The sequence below is a fragment of the Sprattus sprattus genome (genome assembly GCF_963457725.1).
Source record: "Sprattus sprattus genome assembly, chromosome: 1".
Classification (NCBI taxonomy): Eukaryota; Metazoa; Chordata; class Actinopteri; order Clupeiformes; family Clupeidae; genus Sprattus; species Sprattus sprattus.
The window spans coordinates 50,309,283-50,334,265 of NC_137920.1; the positions used below are offsets into that span (position 1 = coordinate 50,309,283).

At 40.6% G+C, this 24,983-nt stretch overlaps 2 protein-coding genes across 2 annotated transcripts; one reads left to right on the plus strand and one right to left on the minus strand.

Moving 5' to 3' along the window:
• Nucleotides 1–1,077: 1,077 nt before the first annotated feature.
• znf346 (zinc finger protein 346) lies at nt 1,078–9,639 on the minus strand (the record flags this gene model as incomplete). The annotated part of the gene is made up of 7 exons (XM_080837030.1): nt 1,078–2,921; nt 3,366–3,465; nt 6,283–6,492; nt 6,763–6,919; nt 7,116–7,211; nt 8,988–9,091; nt 9,582–9,639. 7 exons carry the CDS (start codon nt 9,637–9,639, stop codon nt 2,774–2,776), a joined length of 873 nt encoding a protein of 290 aa, XP_080693156.1. The 3' UTR covers nt 1,078–2,773.
• A 2,180-nt stretch (nt 9,640–11,819) lies between these two features.
• On the plus strand, nt 11,820–20,839 carry LOC308370182 (hexokinase-2-like; the record flags this gene model as incomplete). The annotated part of the gene is made up of 10 exons (XM_080844780.1): nt 11,820–11,942; nt 13,696–13,858; nt 14,190–14,338; nt 14,472–14,591; nt 15,146–15,241; nt 16,679–16,778; nt 17,171–17,354; nt 17,572–17,727; nt 18,107–18,343; nt 20,629–20,839. 10 exons carry the CDS (start codon nt 11,820–11,822, stop codon nt 20,837–20,839), a joined length of 1,539 nt encoding a protein of 512 aa, XP_080700906.1.
• Between the last annotated feature and the right edge of the window lie 4,144 nt (nt 20,840–24,983).

A 24,983-nucleotide genomic window follows, 5' to 3' on the forward strand; every position in this document is an offset into this window, starting at 1 on the left:
CTACATCTTCAAATTTGCAGATGATACAACAGTGCTTGGCCTCATCTCCAACAACGATGAGGCTGCCTACAGGCAAGAAGTGGGAAACCTGGCAGTCTGGTGTTCTGAGCACAACCTCAGTCTCAACATAAAGAAAACAAAAGAGATGATCATTGACTTCCGGAAGTCTTCCCAGCATAATCACCATCTCCCACTCTACATCAACGGTGAAGAGGTTGAGCGTGTCACCTCTGTAAAGTTTCTGGGTCTGACACTGAGGAGTTGTCCTGGGTCAAAAACACAGCTTCCGTTTTGGGGAAGGCCCAGCAACGCCTCTTTTACCTCCGGAAGTTGAGGAAAGAACACCTTCCTCAGAGGCTGCTGTATAACTTCTACCGCTGCGCTATGGAGAGTGTGCTTACATACTGCCTGAATGTATGGTCCTACAGCTGTACAAAGGTGGAGCAGGCAGCCATCCAGAGGCTGATTAAAACAGCGGGAAGGATCATTGGAGTAGAGCTGCCCGACATCTTGTCCATCTCCTCCTCCCGTTGCCTGCAGCGCTCTAAACGCATCCTCACAGACCCTTCTCATCCTGCCCATCATCTGTTCCTGTTACTCCCGTCAGGAAAAAGGTTCAGATCAAAAAAGGCACGCACCTCCAGGATGGCAAAGAGCTTCTACCCCTGTGCAATAAGGCTCCTCAACAGCTCACCCACCCCACCCCCCACCACCCTTCATCTCCCCCCGGCCCATCCCGCACCGCCCCCCATGGACTGCACTCTTACACTTGATGCACATTAATATGGAGGTATGGAGATATATTGCTTTTATTATTTTTATTATCATTTTATGTATGATATTTATGAATCTATTTATTAACTGTTATTTATTATTATTTAACTGTATAAGAAGTCTGTTGCTGCCTCTACTGTCTCGTTGTCTTTGTGGCAATGACAAATAAAGTACTTTGAACTTCATACAGGTTAGGAAGCATATGAAAGAAGTGCCCTTAAAGCTACAGTAGACAAGTTCTTCATTTAAATTTTTTTTATCTGAATGCATATTTCAATATAGACAATCATCCACAAAGACTTCTGCAAGCCAGGCTCATCAAAGACACAGCAACACAGAGGGGTTCCCTTTCTGAAGCCTATGAAGCAAGCCTCAGTCTTTAGCCAATCAAAAACTCAGAACCAGAGACTTCATATGTCAGTTGAACATGAGGATGCAGGTGATTGGCCGGTCAGAGCAGGGAAAGGGCGGGGACAGGAGCAGAGTTTGTTTAGGATAGAGGTTTCTTTTGAAAGCTCTGGCTAGTGTAAGCTTGATTAGCACATGTTGCATAATGTAGCTTCAAATACAGTAGTAATACAATGTCTTAACTGTCAGATTACAATATATATTGAACATTCTCCAGATATGTGGACTCATTACACCAATGAAGATGTTCTACTTTTAAATTAACAGACATTAAACATCCAAGCAGACATTTTAATTTAGGTTTGCCACACACACTCAATCCATCTTTGTAAAAATAAAAATATTTGTTTTACACGAGAAAAAAGCAACAATCTGCTACAGCAAACCCTTTATAAAAATCCTGCATTCAAAACGCTATCCAGATTATACATTCATTGAAGGCCTTAAAGGTTCCAGGAAAGTAAGATCATGGCAACATATCCGTGGGCTAAAACTGACACGAAAGCCCTGTAAGAGGATAAATGAAAATATTCACATAATTTAGTATGACATCATTGAAACCTATGCAAGGACAACAGCCTTCATATTGTTATTGCAGCAATATACATAGATATGTATTTTTTTTTTACTAGAAGCACAACGCATTCGGCACTATGCTTTACCAACTCTATGGAACGTACCTTATATAATTCTATAATATTATCTCAGCCTCGCTTGGGGAGGAATAGGGTTAAAGACATAAACATCCCCTTCCTTCTCTGATCCCGCTATTTGAAATTAGGGGACAAATTCACATACACAGTAGTGGTAAATGACACTCTACCACTTTTGACACTCTGACACCCTGCTAGCTACAGATTTAAGGATAATGTTGCATACTGCAAATGAACTAACATGAATGGAGGAGACGTTGCAAACAAATACAAATGACAGAAAAACACACATAAAATGTGAATCTAACAACAATTTCACAAGTATCTCTTGATGCAATGCAAATACTCTACAGTTAGCCAAAGTTACTAAATGTTTAAATAAAACAGCAACAAACAACACTACTTTCACCAAACCATACAGATAAAAAAAAAAAACAGAAACTCTTAATACTGTTTTAAACAAACAATTAATAGAGTCACATCTATTAAAAAACGAAACTGGCATGATGAAATACATTATGGGGTCAGAATCCTCCTCATTCACTGAGACACCAGTGAACATTTTCACTTGCCTTCCTAGCACCAGTTTGGACCTGTTCCAACCGTGGAGCAGAGGCAGGTCTCCCTTTGTGAGTTAACCAAAACCAGAACTGCCAAAAAGGAAAGCTCAGAACAGGTCTCTCTTAAGAAGCGTCTCTCTTCTGCTTATTCATTTAGAGGAATACCATAAGTCAGAACTCTTGGACAGGTCCCTTTGGAGACAAGGACAGAAACACAGGACAGAGGGACAGAGAAGGGAGAAGACAGTGGTAGAGATAGAGGGAGAGATAGACATTAAAGGTAAAGAGAGACATTTGCATCAGAAAAAGCTAAGAGGCCATGGACCCCAGGAGAAGCTGTTATCTTAGGTTCTGGTGGTATGCGTAATGGCCATACCATCACTCCTGGAACTCACTGACAGCTGCCTCGGCCTCTGCCTCGGCCTCTTCTTCTGCCTCACTGTTCTGCTCATTGACCAATGGGGGCGGTGTGGAGTTTTCACTTGGGGTGGCCTCAGGGGCCTGACCTTCTCCCATCAATTTGACTCTGCAGAGAAAGTAAGACAATCCTTCAAGTGATATACTGCCATATCGTGGAATACAACCACAACTGTCAGATATCCATATACCCCAAGGGCATTCATTGTCTTCATCTAAAATATGTTATTGGCCATTTTATGTATGGTCTGTCAGCCAGCAGTCTCTTTGTACCCTAGCTATATGGAATAGCCTTCTGATAGGGCATTCAATCAGTCTGAGGGGTTTCAGTTGTCTTCTATCAGTGCCAATGACAACCCATTATAGTGTAACAATATAGCTACAATCATATTATTGAAGGTAAGCCTATTCTGTCATGACTCCATTTGCACTCTCTCTCACAGACACACACACACACACACACACTTAAAAGGGGTAATGTTCATGTTTCTGACATTTGTATTATAAAGTGAGTACGGCCAGCACTATTTGCCTTAGGGGATGAAATACGTACTGGTTCTTGTGTTTGGAGCCGCTGATGTGGGCCTCATACTGTTTCTGGGAGTTCAGCTCTATGTTGCACACCTTACATGGGTATCCCTTCAAGACGGGGGCTGTGGGGATTACACAAGGGGAGAGATACCCTCTTGAGTCAACTGGTTCTCTTTATCAGAGCTGAAATATACAGGCCTCAAACAGAAAAGGGTTAATTTAGGAGTCAAGGATAACCATGAGCTCACGATCAAGGGTACACATATTCGTCTTTACATACAGTGGGGAAAATAATTGATATTTGAACCCCTACCGATTTCGCAAGTTTGGCCACTTGCAAAGAAATGTGTGATCTAGAATTGTATTGGTAGGTGTATTTTAACAGTGAGAAACAGAATATCAACAAAAAAAATCAGAAAACTGCATTTTATAACATTTATGACTTTATTTGCATTTGATGCAAAAAATAAGTATTTGAACCCCCAAGCAAACAGCAAGAATGCTGGCTCACAATGACCAGTTATGTGCCCAAGAAGCACACAGATTAGTCTAACAAGAGGTACACCTGATCTCAACTGGTGACGTTTATTAAAGAAACCTGTCCAAAGAATCATACTTCACAGTTCACACCTTCAACCTCACCACCATGTGCAAGACCGAAGAGTTGTCCAAGGACGTCAGAGATAAGATTGTAGACCTGCACAAGGCTGGAATGGGCTACAGAACCATTGGCAAGCAGCTTGGTGAGAAGCAGACAACTATTGGTGCGATTATTCGTAAATGGAAGCAACACCAAACAAATGTCAATCGCTCTAGGTCTGGGGCTCCATGCAAGATATCCCCTCGTGCGGTATCAGTGATCATTCCAAAGGTGCAGAATAACCCCAGAACTACTCAGGGGGAGCTTGTGAATGATCTCAAGGCAGCTGGGACCACAGTCAACAAGAAAACCATTGGCAACACACCACGCCGTAATTCATAATTTTTTGAAGTACTGCAGCACTCGCAAGGTCCCCCTGCTCAAGGAAGCGCATGTACAGGGCCATCTGAAGTTTGCCATTGCACACTTGAATGATTCTAAGGAGGATTGGGATGTGGTCAGATGATACCAAAATCAAGCTCTTTGGCATCATCTCGACTTGCCGTGTTTGACAGGGGGGGGAATGCTGAATATGACCCCAAGAGTACATCATACCCACCATCAAGCATGGGGGTGGAAACATTATGCTTTGGGGCTGTTTCTCTGCCAAGGGTACAGGACGACTCCACCGCATCAAGGGGACTATGGATGGGGCCATATAACGTGGAATATTGGGCTTGAACCTCATTCCCTCATTCCCTCCCATTGAAAATGCAACCTTAAAGATTTGGAGAGGATTTGCAAAGAGGAGTGTACCAAAATCCCTCCTGAGATGTGTGTAAACCTGGTGACCAACTACAAGAAACATCTGACGTCTGTGCTTGCCAACAAGGGTTATTCCACCAAGTACTAGGTCATTTTTGTCAGTCAGTTTTGCTAGGGGTTCAAATACTTATTTTTTGCATCAAATGCAGATAAAGTCATAAATGTTATAAAATGCATTTTTTTTTTTTTTTTTTTTGATATTCTGTTTCTCACTGTTAATATACACCTACCATTACAATTATTGATCACACATTTCTTTGCAAGTGGCCAAACTTGTGAAATCGTCAGGGGTTCGAATACTTATTTTCCCCACTGTACAATAGGTAAGGGAAAACGGCCGACGAGCTGTACAGTTCTACAAAGGTAATGGACGCTGCGGGGCAAAGAACTGTTTGCTCCGCGCAGTGAACTGGACAGCTCGAAGGCCGTTATCCCGCTTATCTCCCGTTTACAACATCCAAAAATGTTTTTATTATTATTATTATTATTTAGAATTTCCTTTATCTTTAAGAAACTTAATATGCATAATAACCTGATGAATTCTTAATTTGAAGCCTAGTGCTCCCGTTAGAGAAAGTAGTGCGTTTTTTGAAGAAAAAAAAAACGTTACGTTGGCTGTCAATGGTAACCATTCAAGAGCATTGATATGGAACGGCGATTTAACTTTTCTACTGGGACTTTTTTGAGGGTGACCCTCAGTTTTCAAAGTAAGTGGAAATTTCCACACAACGTATAAACATAGTGGGGAACCAGATTAAAGCAAATTAAATATTCTGTCCTTTCATTTTTTTCATACTGCATGTTTCATATTGCATGAACTGTTCAGATGCTTTTTGAGAGCAAACATAAGCATGTCTCATAAAAACAATAACATTGTTGTTGAATTGTTTGGCATGTATGTTAAATTCCGTAAGTAAAATGTATTTAATCAATATGTGATGAAATACTACTTCAGTGACAGCAGAGTCAAGTGGGTGCCACACTATAATATGCAGCTGAAATATAATATCCGTCGCACATGATGACAAACTGAAACATGAGGACCAGCCCTTTAGTCACACTGGCAATAACGGTAAGCTGACACCCATTAGCTGAGACAAGTACTGCCATATATCTGGTTGGCCTGTATCAGCTTTCCTGATTAAAACTGGCTCTCAAATCTAATGCAGGTACACATTTGTCTCTCACATAAAGTTGAACTTTTACAATCTGCATACCCCACTCCCCAATAACAGAAAGCTCAAACATCTTCAGGGGCTAGTCCTGGAAAATGTACATGCTATTTCCTGAAGCTAGTCGAGCAGGAAGCCAGACACTGAAAGGTGCTAACTCAAACATGCTTCTCAAAACCTCACATGCCTGGAGTGCAGTCTGAGAACCGCCATCACAATCGCCCGCCTATTGGACAAGCACAGGGTGCAATAATAACTGTCCCAGAATTAGTGAAGACAACTTTAATTCATCTGACCCATCCCAAGGGAGAGGGTGAACAGGACAAATAAAGGCCGACAAATAGGTGGCGGCGGCAGCTCACCGGTGCCTTGGGCCTGGCTGGGATTGGGCTTGGCCATCTGCTTCTGGTGCTTCTTGCCCACATAGTGCTGCTGGGCCATCAGGGGGTTGTTGAAGGTGGCATTGCACAGTTTGCAGAAGTGGTCGTTCATGGAGCCGTCCTGGACCAGGCTCACCGGCTGCTTTGGCCCATCCGGCTTTGCCTGGTCCTGACTCTTGGCCTGAGGTAAGACTAGGGCGCCAGGGCACAGCACAAGTTAATCCTCTCCACTTGACTGCTTTCAGTTCATCAGTTTATTCCGCATGAAGGTTATTGGTGTTATTACATGGTGTTTGTCAACTGAGGAGCATACAAACTCATCCAAATGGCACAATTAAAAAGTATAAACATTGAATAGCATTGCACCTATAAATAATAACACAAAAGTACACATATTAAACGTTAGGAGGTGTGTTGCCTCATACCAAGTAAAAAACATAAGGAATCTAAGTGGTCTCTTACCTGGTTGCTGGATAGTGGGGGTGCCCATCCTAAGCTTCAGGTTTTTGGAGTGCACTTTGCCTTGGTAGTGGGACTCCGCGATCACCGGCGTAGTGAAGGTCATATTGCAGATGTGACAGACTTTCAATCGATCTCCTCCACTGTTATTGTTATCCTGCTGGAAGTTTTGCGTGTCAAATGAAAGCACCGTCACTACACTTGCAATAAATACTAATTTACTTAAAATACTTATAAAACATATACCTACTTATAAAAACTTATAAATCTTATTACCTTATCAGTAAAGTCAGACAGAAATAGACTACAACTTAACATCAGCAATGGAACTTCAACAGTTAAGTGTCTTCACTTACCTCTTCAGGTGTAGAAGCTTTTAACCGTTTAACAAGGGGGTTGTCATCTTTGTGGATGAACATGTAGCGTCGTACTTTGTTAGCATGCTTTTTGCTCTGCAAGAGATGTGACAAATAATTGTATAAAGTTAATTCCTTTACAAACTCTCACATAAGTGTCAGGGGTACATCAGAGATCATGCCCTCTTATATATCTTATGACTGAAGTAGCACCCCACTGACACCCGCACATGAATATTTCAACCCAACAACTGAAGACCCAGACAAGAGCCCTGAATGGCTTAACAGGTAAGATCTCCACATCAGTGGAGTATTTTGAAATGACTCCATCTTTTGGAGGCCTATACCGAAAGAGTTCAAGAGCGTCATACTTCTATCAGCTGCACATTGTCTGTGCTGATATGGACATACACAAGGAGCTACGTGCTCAGTGTTACACAAGCTGATGAAGCAAGGATTCAAAAATGTGCAAAAGAGAAGAACTCGGATGGATTCAAACTGCTTGTGCCTGTTATATTAAACCATTGATTACTTGACAGTGTTGCTGCATATTGCGTAGACAAACTGTCAAAGTAAGCTTTACAAACAGTGGCCCCACTGGCCAGATTTTAAATGACATGAGGCGAAACTTGAAGCATGAAGCACTTCAATGGATGCAATTGTTTTTTTTTTATGGTCAACTCAGGCAGATTTTGAAGCCCTGCAATGCTCTGAATCAATTTTGCACGTCCTTGAGCTTTCATGTAAAGATGATTGACAGGAGACAAATTACAGAGTTTGATCACTCTCAACATTCTGTGGGTCCCTGTAAGTGCTTAAGTTAAGCTAAATTATTCCTGGCACTAAACTAATAGAGCATACAATGATGAATATTTCCTTGCTTTCACTGATGCGGTCAACAGGATCCTTGCATCCTCATGTTCTGTGAGTTATAAAGGAAAATGCAGTCTAAGCTTGAAGGTAACTCAGACCAACACCTAACACTCAACTCTGTAAACCAGATCTTCTCTTTTCTGGAAAAAACAGCTAAGCATAAACTGCCTTTTTGGGTATGGGTAGCTAATGTTAGTTTTTCCTACTTAATTAGCTTGCTCGTCTTAGGCCTACATCCGACTTGGATTCAACATTGAGAGAGAGAGACAGCTCTTGGAGTCTACTGGATTCTTTACCCAATGGGAAACTATAAAGCACAGCAGAACAATATAACAAATAATAAATAATAATATACCTACTCATCATCTTACTTATTTAATTGAAAATGGTTTGTAAATATCTAAATTGAATTTGAAGCTTATATAGTGAAGCTTTATCGGCTACTTTCTGTCCTCCTATTTTGTAGGATGAGATTAGTTTAAGGTGTTTTGAATTTTACTTTGTGGTAGGTCAGATTTATTTCACTCAAAAGGTATTTTCTGATGAAACTATTTGTTACTTTGACCTCTCACTGTGCTTAAGTTTTTGCTCATGTTTTTCTTTTTATTGAATAACCTCAACTGGTAATACATGTAATTAATTTGAATACATATTTGGTTTGTGTACTGCTGAGGCAGGCGAATGGATCCAGTATTTTTGACAATTATTGGTAGGAGCATTATCATGTATTGCTTGAATGCAGTAATATTTGATACCTTGAATCTATTGAAGGTTCGTCCAATTTCTAAGTCTCAATTTGTATCCCCAAAATTCACCAGAAGTCAACCTTTTACATTTTCTTCTGGCGGTGTATGCCCCGGAGCCCCCTAGCTTCATAATCCGTTTCAACCACCAGCCGCCACTGGTTGCTACAATGGCAGAAATATTCACAAGCATATAAAGACGGGCATTTAGGTTACCGATAACAGCTATGGCGACCACTGTACTGAAAATACGAACCTGGTAATGCGCAAGCTTTTGAGAGTCGGAGATCAACACGGCGCTGCACACTTTGCATTGGGCGTCAGAGAACAAGTCACTGTTTTCCTTGATCAGCTTGTCAACTGTATTGGAACAAACGACAGAATTTGAAAAGAATGAGAGATGTTTGCGATCATGTTGCATCATTAGTTAACGTTCATGGTAAAGGTGTAGCCTCTCGCTCCGGCTAGAAAGTTGCATTTTGAGGTTTGCATCTTGAGGTTAAGAACAAGACAGCAAGCGAGCTAATAAACTAGGAAATGAAATCACATCAAATAAAACAATATGCAGACGGGTAATTGTGTCTAATTGTGCACGTTTAATGTACATACACGTGATCTAAACCTTTCATCGACCTTGGATAACTTACAGGTTGTGTAAAGCAAGACACCTTGCTGGTATAATGCTGCACGCCTTCAATTAAGGTGCTTTTTGATATGGTAACTTATTGACTAGCTAACTGACCATTCCAACATCCCGTGAACATAGATGGACAAAGTTGGCAACAAGCACAAATTGATGCAAATAACACGTTCATGCCGAAGCGTCCAAGCAAATTGACAGTGCTCTTACCTTCCGCTGCCCCAGACGGTAAGCAAGGAAATCCTCCATTGGACTCTTCGTTCGCCATGTTTCAAGAGGCAGTGCTTGGCTGCTAACCAGACAGGAAACTCGTGGATGACGAACGGTGTTTTTTTCGTAGTGCCGTTTGGAATCCTGGGAAATGTGTAATACTGGGACAAGCAACCATAGACATCATATAGATGTCCTATATGATATAGATATCCTATATGATGTCTATGCAAGCAACAGCAGCCATTCCGATCGAAGTCGAACAGTCGCATGCATAGACATAAGTCTATGGTCGCATGCATCCACAGGGTGTGTGTGTGCGTGTGTGTGTGCGTGCGCGCGCGCGCGCGTGTGTGTGTTGTAGCGTATGTGTAATATGTCTGGTGAAATTAAAGGCATGAACAAAATAAAAATGAATGAATGGGCTTTAAGAGAAGTACGTACCTGAAAACCCTGACCACTACCTTTATGATCTGCCGTTGTTACCATACAGACTAGTCAATTGAAAAGCCATCAATCGAGGAAGTTCAGTTAGAAGTAATTTGATAGATTTTGTAGGTCTAAATGGCTGTACTCAAATAAGTGAATATCCTACATTAACTTAAGATAAGTATGCCTGGTATGCCATGACATTTCAAAATGTTTCTTCAAGATGTTTGATGACAGGCAGCCTATATGACCTATTTCAAGTTAAGAGAAGTTTAGGACAGGCTCATCACCCCCCAAGTCTGTTGTGTTCATCTTGCCAAACTTTGGAGTTGCGCCTCTCAATGCCTTTGTGAACATATGCACACATAGCAAAGCAAAAGCCTGTAAAACACGGAAAGTAATCTGGAGATCTGGACTGTTGTAATGCATATGGAACAATACCCATAGCTTAAACTACACAAGTTCTTAGTTCAGTAATGCTTCTGGGGAAAATGTTTCAGTTTGTGGCATCAACCTACCACATGGGGGCGCAAGAAGGTGCCTACAGATATGAGCAGCCAGAAATGAATTTTTCATTTGGCTATTTTTGTAAAAATCTTAGTCTTAACAATTAATCTCAGATTTAGATTTACCCCCCTTGGATCTATTATTCTTATTATTATAACTAATTAGTCTTGTACATTGTAAATTTGCCAATACTTAAGGTGCTAAACAGTAGTGACAGCTTTCTGCTAGTAAACTATAGTGTAATTTAAACTGTCAATTTCTACAAGGGTAGAATGTTGTAAGTTAGTTGAGTAATCATCAACCACCAAAAGATGGTACCACATACTTCTCTTAATTCGCTTGCCTACTCATCCTGTGCCAAGTCAAGGCGTGTAGAAGTTATACAACTATTCAGTCAACCAACATAGCCTAGAGTAAGACTAATTCAATTATTACGTTTTACTAAATAGCCTACTGCGTTTTGTAAGAATAAGAAAAAAAAATGGTTTACTCTCAACACGATGTAGTGCACAAAGGCGATGATGATGATTAAGTCACAGTTCTCAACCCTCTGAGCAAGCTCATGTCACGTTTTGAATCGAAGGAGGAGTATGTGAACTTGAGGTGCGACAGTGCGTTCCAGGACGAGCCGTTGTTCTATTAAATTGCCCAAATAACAGGAAGTCGATGTCAGAGTATCGGACACAACAGAAGCACAACTTGAAGGTGGGCTAGCATCAGCAATATCCTTGCAAATTTGTCAGTGTTGTGTATTACGTTGTGATTCGTAGTTTGAAATAGAATTCCTTATCATTCTTTCTGATTTTAACCATAATAAGTGCATGTAATCGAGGTATCCCTCGAATGATTTTAACGGCTGATTCTTTATTAATGTAATACCTTTGTTGATTTTTTTCTAACGAAGCTGAATTTCTGAACGGTGCCTGAGGTAATAGTTATGATTATGAGAATAGTAAGTATCTGAAACTGCAATGACTTGTGAGAGACGGACTATTTCTGCTTTTAGGCGTTCTTTAGCCTACAGTGTGTCTGTGCTGCATCTATGCCACAGGTGTCAAAAAAGTACATGGGTACTTAAATAGTCTGAAGTCGTCTTAACTGTACTATTTCTGGTTATGACTAGTACCATTTCATGCTCTCATTCTCAGTATGTTCATGCTATTCAACCTTCTTGTAAAACTTAAAGACAGGAGGGAATTCAAACAGCCCTGACCAAACAGCCAACCAAAATCAACGGTCTTATTCATTAGCTTTCTATTCATTTCTGAAGGCATCCCCATAGAAAAAATTAAAGCTGTGCAGATGACCAGTGCTGTTGCGAATGGTGCTACTAATGCCCCTCGTGCCAAGAGGGCCAGGCTGGAGGATGAAGACTCTGATGAAGTCTCAGATGAAGCTGCTGTCTCCCCTGCCACCATGAGTAAGGTAGTGAACCAGTTTCACCATGCCACGTTTCATCTGCTTGACACACCTTTTAACTTGTGTGTTCCAAGAGAAGTGAATAAAAAGGGAAGGTAAAATGTTTAGACGTGTTTGTGTTGAATGCAGTTGTTGTTGTTGTTAGAAAACATTGTGTGAACGTATTAATGCATGAATAGTCATGCACAGACATCCTCAAAACACAGCTAAAAGGTCTATCAAATTTTCATATGAGACACCATTAAGGTTTGCAGGTCACCTAACAGGTATTCACATGCACACTGAGGAAGTGACAGGCTGGCTCTCCCACGATAAACCCAACCCAAGCATATCTGTGAGTGTCAGATGGGCTGGGGTGGAGAGAGGCTTTGGAAAAGTACTGCCATGCTGAAAGAGCGCGCACTAATAACTCCCTCCGTTGCTTATAAAAAATGTGAGCGATCTCAATACTGGAGACATGTCCAGGTTGCGTAATTTACCCTGTGAATAAGCGTGAAGCAGAAGTGCAAAATTATGGAGGGAGAATGTTGAAACTTGTTTGAGGTATTTCAACAAGACAGAAACCGTTAAAAGCACAGCAGCACAGGAACACAACCAAGACGTTTGTTCTTAGGGAACAGGAAAGCCGGCTGTAGCGAATATGACATCTCCTGACATTTGTAATATGTTAGTGCCGGTTTGTGTGTTAGCCACCAGACAATGCCAGCCCCTCCCTGTGGAATGTTTCCTGACTCTCTCTCGCTCTCTCTCTTTCTATTTCTCTCTCTTTCTTTCCAACCTCATCTGCTTTCACTTTAGCCTGATTCATTAGAAACATTTGCACTAAAACAGCACTTGGCAGCAGAATTAGTTCAAAATGTTGACTTTAATAGATCCCATTAGCTCTGCACAGTATAATACAAATCATGTCAAACATTATTATTTCATTAATTGATCAGCACTATCATAACACGTACGTAAATGTAAAATGAACAGCTAAACATGTAGTGGTTACAAAATGATAGCGTATTCCTCAAATCAACCTCCTGAAAACATCTGAGGTCATGGGGAAGGAAATAGTCCCCCTCGTGGCAGAGTGAGATACTGCTTTCTGCATTTCAGCTTTCTAGTTTTATGTTTATGTTTATTAGTAACAGTTTATTATTAATGTTCTGGAGATTAAAAAAATGAGATCCATGACTATGAGTGGAGTGTTTGAGGGTTCTGATAAGTGGGAACTTTGAACAATGTTTTATTCCTTAGTCTTAGACCATACCTGAGGAATTATTTTGTATATCGGCCCACTCAATGATCCTTCTTTTTATGGAATGTATTTCATAGTATACATTGTGTACATAATGATCAGAATTAGAATTTGAAAGGTTTTTTACTGATGAGTAGGTTTTTCTGTGGTACATTGGTGCAAACTATAAACATACACAATAAAAAACACAGATGTTTAAGTTATTTTCCAAACATAGGAAAAACAATACATAAAATATATTTAAAAATGTATGGAATATGTTAAAGGGTAAAATTAAATAGCTGTGCAGTCTATGCAGGAGTGTGCAAATAAGAGTGCAGGATAAGAGTCTGTGATAGGATATACAGTTTACTATACTCTACAGGAAGAGATGAAATAGATAAGTGTTCTTGCTTTGGACTGGGTGACTCTTATCTGGCAGAGTTAATCAAAGTAGAGCTTTGAATCATGCAGTGAGTTTTTGCTGATTGTGAGGTTTGAATGAGAGTTCATTGTCTGTGGTGTTTTATTTATCAGGTGGAGGACTTCCTACTGCCTTTCCAGCTCTCACGGGAGAAGCTGCGTGAGGTGTCCTCAAGGCTCCGTAAGGACCTCATCAGAGGGCTGGGCAAGCACACTCATCGCCGAGCCCCAGTCAAGATGTTGCCTACTTTCGTCAGGGATACCCCAGATGGGACTGGTATGGCAAGTTGTTGAAGTATTAGGTGGCAGTTAGAGTAGTGGCAGAATCAATGATAACTGATAGCAACATTGCATTACGTTGCACTTTGTTGATGTCACTTTTTTATTTTCAGTTTGTTCACTGTTTGACTGTAAAACATTTACAGGTCATTTACTAGCGTAAAAAGTGAAGATCTTTTACTTCTGTGAATACTCATGGGGCATACACCCCAAATTGAATGTTAAAGGTCATGACTATACAGCCAAAAAAATGAAGAAAATGGGCAGATTCACAGAGATTAGATTATCTTGGTCTAGAGCTTATGATCATATCTGATTGTTTTTTCCAGAGAAAGGGGACTTCCTGGCTCTGGATCTGGGCGGGACTAATTTCCGTGTGCTGCACGTGCGTGTGGAGGAGAACCTGCAGAAAGTGTTGAAGATGGATTCTCAAGAGTGTGCCATCCCCCAGGAGATGATGCAGGGGGCTGGAGAGGAGGTGTGTGTTTGTGTGTGAGTGTGTGTGTGTGTGGTGTGTGCATTTGATATCCAATTATTCCCATGATCTGCGTGTTTGATTGTCACAGGTGAAATTTGTCTAACTAACATCAGCCTTTGCTGTTTCTTTCCAGCTCTTTGATCATATAGCAGCTTGCGTAGCTGAGTTCCTGGAGTCAAGAGAACTCAAAGACAAGGTTCTCCCTCTGGGGTTCACTTTCTCCTTCCCCTGTGAGCAAAAAGACATTGACATGGTCAGTTATTATTCACTTTGCTCTGGGTGGTGAAGGTGTCTCCTTAGTAACAAGATGTAAATACCAATGTCAATGGTGGGCTTTAGTGAAGTGGATGAGTATGTCTTCCATTGTGAACTGATTTTTCTAGTGGATTCAATGGGGGATGCACATATACAGTATGATATGATATACAAACCGACCCTGACAGCACAAGTAAACCTTAGCTGCAACTTAAACCTTGTTGTGCATTACTGTGCATCAGCTCAAAGACTTCAAATTTTTCCTTTTGAATCAATATGCATTCCTCCTCTGAATTATTTCTAATTCTGCACGTAGCCTACATGCTATTGTGCAAAAGTCTAATTAGACAGACTACGAGTGCAACTCTGACACCATGTCTTGACCTGAACCTGAAGCACATTAGTCATCATGATTTCCCCAATACCAAAGCATCACCTTTAGTTCACATTTACAGTATGTGTGTGTATGGTTTTAGTTCACATTTACAGTATGTGTGTGTATGGTTTTAGTTCACATTTACAGTATGTGTGTGTGCATGGTTTTTGGTGCAGAGCATTTTGATCCGGTGGACTAAGGGCTTTGCCTGCTCAGGAGTGGAGGGGCAGGATGTGGTTCAGCTGCTGAGGGAGGCTATCAAGAAGAGAGGGGTGAGTCACATTCACAAGTCACATTTCATGTATAATGTGTGTATAGTATGTGTCCATCAAGAGCAGAGGGGTGAGTCACATTTGAAATATAATGTCTACTGATATCTAAGGTATATTATGCATTGCATGTAAACAACATACTAACTGTAGTATTGTGTGTATATTACATTATATTAGCCTATTATCTATATAACCTCTATATAATTACAGTGCATGAAATGCCCTGTATTGTTATTCCTAGGCTTCTTCTTCTTCTTCTTCTTCTTCTTCTTCTTCTTATTCTTGTTACCTTTTTCTGCGATTAATTCAGCCCGAACCGCTTAACGTAGAAACTTCATTCAAACTTTGTCGCGTAGGTCTTGTAAAGGACACTTATGCTATGTATTTTTCACTTTTCTAAACTTTATACTTTTTAAGATATTAAATAAAAACTAATCTAAATTTTCCCATTGACTTACATTGGGCCATTATGACATCATAATAGGGTCTTTAAACTGGCTTGCACCTGTGCTTCACTGACAGCTGCACCAAATCAAAGGAACCTCTTCTCTGTCCCTCTCAATTTCACTGTAACTAGGAACATTAAGACACCTTCCATTCTCTACTTTTTTTTCTCTCCATCTCTCCATCTTTCTCTCTATCCCTCTCAGTCTACTTTCTCTCACACTCAATCTCTCTTCTTCACTCCATTTTTATCTCCTTTTTTCAATATTTTCAGTCTCTTTTTCTCTTCCACTCTTCTTTCCTTCTTCCACTCTTCTTTCCTTCTTTCACTTTTCTTTCCTTTCTTCACTCTCCTTTCTTCTTTCCTTCTTTCACTCTTCTTTCCTTTCTTCTTTCCTTCTTCAACTATTATTTCCTTCTTTCACTCTTCTTTCCTTTCTTCACTCTTGTTTCTTTTCTTCTTCCACTCTTCTTTCTTTTCTTCTTTCCTTCTTTCACTCTTCTTTCCTTCATCCTCTCTTCTCTCCTTTCTTCACTCTTCTTTCCTTTCTTCTTTCCTTCTCCCACTCTTCTTTCCTTTCTTATTTCCTTCTTTCACTCTTCTTTCTTTTCTTCTTCTTTTCCTAACTTTTGCATTTCATGCACTGGTATTTCCTTCAGGAAAGTTGCACTCTATAATATGAAGTGATTTAAAAAAAGCCACATGTATCCAAAATAACTTGGTTTACATACACTGCTCCTTGTCAGCAGATACACGCAACATTTGTGGATATATCACTATGTGGATATTTCAGAATGAGAGAAGATTGATGTCACTCAGTAACACACACAGCTAAAAGACTTCATGTCCTTTCAGAGAAAAAATCAGAGAGGAGGAAGGATGTGACAGACTTGTCACATATGTACACTGTTAAGGTTGTCTATGTGAATATGTGGCTCAATCTTATATCTGTGTCAAGTCATTAAATGTCAACATTGATATTTGTCCCTCAGGACTATGACATAGGTTCTATTGCCATGGTGAATGACACTGTTGGGACCATGATGAATTGTGGGTACCAGGACCAGAGTTGTGAGATTGGCATGATCATTGGTAAGCAGATGCTACTCTGGCAACCAGATTGTCATATTAGGGAGTGTATCATGGATTGGATATGCCCAAATCCTGTTTGAGGACTGATTAATATTTGGTTAAAACAGAAAATTGCCTATAATTTTCAATCATGGAGATTACAGTGAATTTTAAAATTCCATTTAACATTCAGTTTAAATTTCATTTACATGAATTTAATACACTGAATTATTAGATGGCTTTGGTCAAGAACGTATTGGCCCTTTTTTACCCAGAAGGCAGTTCACTCCACAATGAATGTGGTCTGGATTAGGACCAAATCCATTACTATCTCAGTTGCTGTAGATTCTGAGCCTCAGGTTTTCCACACATACCTGTAATCAATTCATAAAATCCTGGCACTGTTCTGACAGGCACGGGAACCAACGCCTGCTACATGGAGGAGATGCGTAACGTGAAGCGTGTGGAAGGGGACGAGGGACGCATGTGCATCAACACGGAGTGGGGGGGCTTTGGGGACGACGGGTCCCTGAAAGATGTCCAGACGGAGTACGACGTTGAAGTTGACCGCACCTCTATCAACCCGGGTGTCCACACGTAAGCCACTGCCCTTAAACCTATGCCTTTGCATGAAGCTGTTCTCTGTAGTATTGCCCTCAGCCTCTTCAATGGTGAAGAAACATTCAGTCTCCAATGCAAATTACGTGTTACATTTACAGAAATGACAGGACTAATACTGTGATTTTGTGTGTGTGTGTGTGTGTGTGTGTGTGTCTGTGTCTGTGCGTGTGCGCGTGCGTGTCTGTCTGTACAGGTTTGAAAAAATGATTAGTGGTATGTACCTGGGTGAGGTGGCTCGACTGGTTCTGATAGAAATGGCTAAGAAGAATTTGCTCTTTGGGGGCGAGATGTCAGAAGCACTCTTAACTCCTGACAGCTTTGAAACTCGATTCATCTCCGAGATAGAAGAGTGAGTGACCTCTTGGCTCCTGTCTTTCTATGATTATAAATGTGCTCAATCTTTGATTATTGAGTGGTTACATAGGAGATATATGATACATACTCTCATTGTGTCCCTGCAGAGTTCTTTCAGCCGTAAATTAATCAAAATATATTGGAGAAGTAGAATTACAAACAAAAAAAATCTTAATCATGTATATTATGAAATAATATAACAATGCATTTAATGAAGAAATTATCGAAAAATGTATTTCCTTTTTAATGCCCAAGCACCAGCGACAGTGACTATGGGTCTGAAATCTGTATATGTGTGTTTGTTGTCTGCTGGTCATAAGGGAGGACACTGGTCTGAATCTGTATTTGTGTGTTTGCTGTCTGCTGGTCATAAGGGAGGACACTGGTCTGGAACGTGCCCAACAGATCCTTACTGAAGATCTGGGACTCCCTGCAGGCCCGGAGGACTGTGAGATTGTGCGGCTGGTCTGTGACACCCTCTCTACTCGCTCTGCACAATTATGTGGTGCAGCCCTGGTCACCATAGCCAATCGGATCCGCAATAACCGCGGACTGAGCCACTTGACCACCACAGTGGGGGTGGATGGTACTGTTTACACAAAGCACCCACAGTAAGTTGAATTTCAAAATTGTACCCATCAATGATGATAATAACCTGAGCTGTTACTCTAAACATAAAGCAGTGCACAGGAATGTGACAGTAACCCCATGTCAGGTACTAAAACACAGAGGCAGCTTAAGGAGACAGGTTTTGGAGTGAAGCCTCTCTGTGGGTTATGGACTGGTGCACATCTTTAGAACTGTTAGTGACTTGCACTTTGTCAATTATCAGAAGTTTTATAACAGAGTAGAACTTAAAAAATAATTATAGGGGGTTCATACTATAGTATATTTAAGCAATATAGCACGAGTGGGAGTGGGGTAGGTAAGGGATAATCCCACGTGTGGTGTTCGGCCGTAGCCATCGTAGCCTACCCCACTCCCATGAGTGCTATATTGCTTTTATAAAACAATTCTACTGTCAATAAATTAACATTTCAACACGAAGTTATTGATTAAAAATGGTTTATTTCGCCATTGTTTCTCCGCAACAAAAAATAGTTCCATTGTCAACGTCTTGGTTTGGAATTTTAAAAACTTTGAATTAACGGTTATCATTAATGCGAATGTTTCATCGCGGAGTGATTTATTTTTAGCTGTTAAAAGTCCCGTAACTGTAGGTATGTTGACGAATAACCTATAGCATGGAACGTCTCTCGTCCAATCAGAAACAGCTAAATTACGCGCTAGAACCCAATTGTTTTATAATTTACTATAATATATATATGATGGGTTTACTTTCTTCTGATTTTTCGGTCAACAATATCACATACTTAGACTTCACCAAACAAAACTTTGGATAATTGTAGCCCCGCATAGCTTTGGCTGGATTAGAGGTTTGCGGCCCTAGGTGGGCGTGTCCCTTCGTGTTAGCACCCCTTGAAGTGTGGTAGGCTCAAAACACTTTTTTGGAAATAGCTTGACAACTGTTTTGACAAAAAGTAAATTTTTATGGCAATTGGCCAGTAAGAGGCGTATGACCATAGCTCACTCCGACTCTTTTGTGGAGTGGCGCCACCAAGTGAATAATGTTCAAAGCAAAAGCACTTCACTAGCCAGTATCATGTAATGTAAAGGTTTAAACTTAACTGAATGTAACACCCTGCACCACTACCACAATTGCCAAATGATGTGAAATTTTGTAAAAAAAAAAAAAATCCATTTGGCTCGCTTTACAAAATGGTCTCCAATGGCTTATCAAGGTTCAGCAGCCAATACATGCCTGTGATGTAAAGGTTCAAACTTCATGAAATTTGACACCCTGCATCACTATCACATTCTTTGGGAGCATTCCAAATTTCATGACATTTTGTTCAAAGTTGACACTACGTCCAACACATTTTAACATCTGAAGAATCAGTTAAGCTAAAATGTTGAGATTTAGTGTGGAAATACATTGACATGGCTTATTGCATCATGTGTTGACTCCTGTAGGGAAGGATCATTAAAATGAGTATTAAATGAGTAACAAAGAGTATTAAATATCAGACCCTCAAGGATTTCGCGATGACACGTCTCGCCAATTCACGCGAATTCAACGATTACCCGCAAATTCAGCACGACATAGCAATTTTAACACATCACCGCAACTTTCCCGCAAACTTGACAAATCATTGTCGTCTACCACTACTTTCTCCTGCCCTGCAGACACGGTGCAGACACTAGCAGAGTTCTAATCCATTGTAAACAATAACAATGGCTACACCAGGCATGGAAATTAAACGCAGTTTTAAGTGTAGGCTGAGATATTCATAACATTTTATTCAGTCTTACTTGTGGTCCTTTTGTAATTCCAACAGGTGCACTTTGTGCTTTGTGGATAAGTAAATCCTATGTACTGTTCCCCTTACGTGTTTAGCATAACGTAGCATAACTAACTATATTTCTAGATAACTGTCTAACAGCTGTTTCCATTTCCATAACAACAATACAAACAATATACATTTTCTGACCTAAAGGGGCAGAACAGCCTATTATGCAACATTTTTGTAGCACTGGTAATCTTTTATTTGGCATGTTGGTAAAGGTCAAATAACGCAATTATAATTACAAGGAGGGAAATAAGCAACTTTTTATCGCAACTTTCACTTACTCCCGCAATTTCATCGCAACAAACGCCTAAAAACACCGCAATTTTTTGGAAAAGCCCCGCGCGAAATCAGTAATTTAAGGCCTGCGAAATCCTGGAGGTTCTGTTTTTACCAAGCAATAATTAATTTGTGTTATACCATAACCAGCAGTATGACATGATTGTATGTGTCTGGCCACCCACAGTAACTTTGGATTTCTTCTTTAGTTACAGTGACAGGCTTGAGGAGACGGTTAAAGCCTTGGCATCCAAATGCAACATCAAATTTATGGTGACAGATGATGGCAGTGGAAAGGGAGCTGCTATGGTTACGGCTGTTGCCCAGAGACTTGCGATTCATTCTAAACTACTAGAGGACAGCGATGGAGATGAGGAGGAGGAAGAGGAAGATGAAGAGGAGGAGGAGGAGGATGACTAAGATGATGACTGGTTCAAACTACAGTGCCCTTTGGAGACTGTTCTGTTTGAGACACCTTGCCTCACTTAACTAGATTTGCACTGGCACTGGTTCTCGAGCTACAGCCCCCCCCCCCCCCAACACCCTTCCACATTGACCAAAACTACTGTGTTGTTGTGAATATTACCCAGAGTGCAGTGCTCAAGACCCCAGGTCTTCTAGTGACTATCTTGTCCCGCTGAGTGCCATATATCTTCAGTTCTGTTGCTCACGCTGTTTTGCCAGAGTGTGACTCTGTTGCTTGTTTTCCCCTCAATTTGTGTTCTTAGGGCGTATTCACACCTACCCCGTTTGGTCCGGACCAAACGACCAAATGGACCAGATTTTCGTTGGTTCGGACCTTTTGGGATGGTCTGAATAAAAACCACCGAACTCTGGTCCGGACCAAACAAGCGGACCGAGACCGAGCTGAAAGGTCGGACTCAGTCCGGATCAAACAACCCTGGTGCGGACCTTTTGGAGGTGTGAAAGCAGACTGGACCTAATCCCAGACTTTTTGCTATTTTGTACCTCGGGGGCTTCCGTCGTTGGTCTGGTGTTGCTGGGTAACAGAGTGTAAAGTGCTACTGTTACCGGTATTAATTTGTCAAACTTTTGGGAAAAACGAAAAATCTTAATACAATGTGTAGGGGACAAACCTGGGCCGAGGAGGAGACCCGTGCGCTTGTGGACATTTTGACAGATGGCCACATTTCATATATGTTGGCGCGTACACATAAAAACGCGACGTATTTGGCATATTTTCTGAGAAAATGAAAGAGTCCGGTTTCAATCGTTCGCCTGATCAGTGCAGGCTCAAACTGAAAAAAACTACACCAGACGTATGCCTATAAAAAATTCGGGACACCCTGTCAAAAAGTGGTTCATCCAGTGATGCCAAGCTGAAGTTCAAATACTGGCGGCGGCCGTCTTTATTTAAAATTCGCCGTGCATATGTAAACTATAGCGTTTTGGCCGGTTTCCAGGGTAAAGTTCAAAACTGACACCTAGCTGGCTCCATGCACCATCGAATTACATTTAAAAAGAGCCCAGATTTAAGAAATTTGAACTTACTTGAGAGAAACAAGAGCATTAAATGTATATCGCGGGCATGGATTAAAGTTTTCCGTCGCTATGACGGATTTCCGTCAACTCGGCTCGCATAAGGCCAAACATGAGACACTGATATGATTTGCACATTTCAGCGTCGGAAATACACGAGAGCAAAGGGCAAAACTACCCCTAAGAAATATAATTTTGCCCCTAAAATTACTAGGAGAGAAATACTTATTCAATGAACGTGTCAAAAACATTGTAGCCTATATGACCCGGTCAGTTGCCATTTAATGTTTTGATTTTCGCCTGGACTGTTGCGTGAAAGAAACAAACGTTCTAACAAAACACATTTGGAGCGCTTCCTAATCAGACCTGTGACTGCGAGAGTGAGGAGAGATGAGGACCAGCGCAGTCTCTGTCACCATCTCAGGTTCTAAAAGATAAAATTCACACACCCAGCGACTGTCAAAAATGAAAGCTAGATTGGCTTGTGGTGGAGGATGACGACGACGTTGATAAAAAGACCCGGTTTTGTTTTCAAGGCATGTCGGAATTGTGGACAACGAGTTGCCCAAATCGTTGTCAAACCAGCACAGGTAAATTCTTCTACTGGCTCCATCAAGGGGAGCGAAAACGTTCAGAAATACATGGTACTTCGTCACCAAGCGCCAAAACAACACTCATCACCTACGGTGAATGATAACTAGTAATAATACTTTTAGAAATGATTTAGTTAGGTTAAGCTAGTTTAATGTTAGTTAGCTAACGTTAGCTATCTCTGATCGTACGTTGGCTACAAAGGCTTGCTTGCAAACTAGCTAACTAGTCTAATCTGTATTTCCTGTAGGCCTACTATGGTAGGTACATGAATAAAGGTAACACAAAAATCCATAAATATAATGTGTTATTATTATTAAAAAACAAAGAAACAAAAACGATTGTTAATAGTTGTTTAAATTTTTTTTTTACCTTTAAAAAGATTGTATTAGTTGTTGTTACTATAACAACTAATAACCACAAAGAAGGAAAGAAGAATACGATTGTCTAATTTACGTTGTCTGTTTGGTTTTTGTTCAAAAAATCTAAGAAAACACTTTGAATCTGTAGACTAATGCCTAATAGTCTTATTATTGCCATTTGATGACAATTGTTCATATTCATATGCTGTAAGCCTAAATAAGTGTGTTTTATTATTTTGAACAAAGGTTAAATGTTATTTCACAAGTTTCTAAAAGTGCCCCCAATTTTTTTGTTAAATGCCCCTGGATTTCAGTAAATCATTTTGTCATTTATAGCCCATTAACAAGAATGGTGAAGTCTTGCAAAAAATATTGGTTTTATGCCCTAGCTTTGAACTAGTAAGTGATAATAGACCACGTGAAGTTCAAATATCGAGGCGGTATGCAGCCACGACCCAAAATGAGGGCCGATTTTTTTTTTTTTTCAGTCAGATGATTTTTTTTTGCTTTAATCCCTGCGCGGGTGCATATAAACAATATATGAGGGGGAGAGAGAGAGAGAGAGATGATGGAGTGATTAAGAGAGGGTATATGGGTTCAGCTCTGCTCAGCTCTCTACAGCAGCAGTAACATTGTTACACAGTTGTGAAAATAGCAAAACATTGAAAATGCATATAGATTTGATAATATTAGCATACGGCACGGAAAGCGTCCATGAACTGTCTTAGCACTTTGTGTTGCGCGTGTCGGTTCTGACCAATAGCTGAACGACCTCGGGGAGCGTGGCTTTGTTGTCAGAATTTGGTCCGTTTACTGAAACGTACACAGTCTGAAAGCGAACCGCACCAAAAAAAAAAAAAAAAGGTTCGGACCAAAGCAAGTGAACTATCGGACTTTCCTGGTCTGAATACGCCCTTAGTTTGTCTATGTGTTTAGTTATTATTTCCTGTTCGTTATTTAAGTGTGTGTTGTTTTGTTGTACTGAGTGTGACTCAATGTTTAGGTTTAGTTAATTAGTATTCCCTGTGTTTCTGTGTGCTCGGTTCACAGGCTGTGTTTCTATTAAACTCTGTTTCCCTGAAAACTCCCGGATGATCCGTTACGTTCTGTGCCACAGTAAATCACAATATAAACCAACATGACAGTTTCTACCAGGCAACTAACACATTACAAACATACAAAGAAATATTTCAAAACTGGAGCAAACCTCTGACAGTCGCAAAAGAGGCAGAGGAGGGGGCGACGAGAAAAATGAAAGGCTTCCAAACGTGGGAACAATTTATGCCACTCCCCCGCAACATTGGAAAATGTTTATGCAGACCGAAGCGGCATTACCCTAAGAGGGGGAATATGACTTGCTGTGGGGAAACACATTAAACCCTTGTTAAATTTCAAAATGACTATACATTCATTTGATTGGACAATTTCCTGTTTCCTGGAGCTCAATGCCAATTACCTTCCTTTTGATTTTATGTTATACATAAGGTATGCCACAGTCTTGTCATATTTTATTCCATCGGATGTGCAATGATGATTGCTGGGTAGTATGTATCTTGTTGTCCAATGACAAGTCACTATTTGATCATGTGACGAGACCATATGATATAGCTAGTTTAGGCACAAAATCTGAAAGTCAAGACTCATAGACATATACAGTCAGGTCCATGAATATTGACATTGAGACAATTTTCATCATTTTGGCTCTGGATTTTAAATGAAACAATCACGATGTGCTTTAAGTGCAGACTTTCAGCTTAAATTTCAGGGTATTTACATAACAAATCAGGTGAAAGGTTTTATGTGCCCCCCCCCCCCCCCCCTTTAACTTTTGCTACACATGCTACACTTCTCCATGTTTCAAGCAACACTATACAGCATCGAAACAGGGACCTGTGGAAACAGGAATAGAACGTTTTTCAGTTAAACATCTCCCTCTCCAAAATCAGCAGTTACATGTACATGGGAAATACACGCTACAAATCAGTTTCAAGCTGCACAGCGGACAAGTCACAGCCCCAAAACACGTACCTCACACCTAAATATTGCTGCAAAGCAGGCCCGGGGTGGGTAATTCCCGGTGGGCCGCTTCACTTCTGGGCCGGTCGAGAATT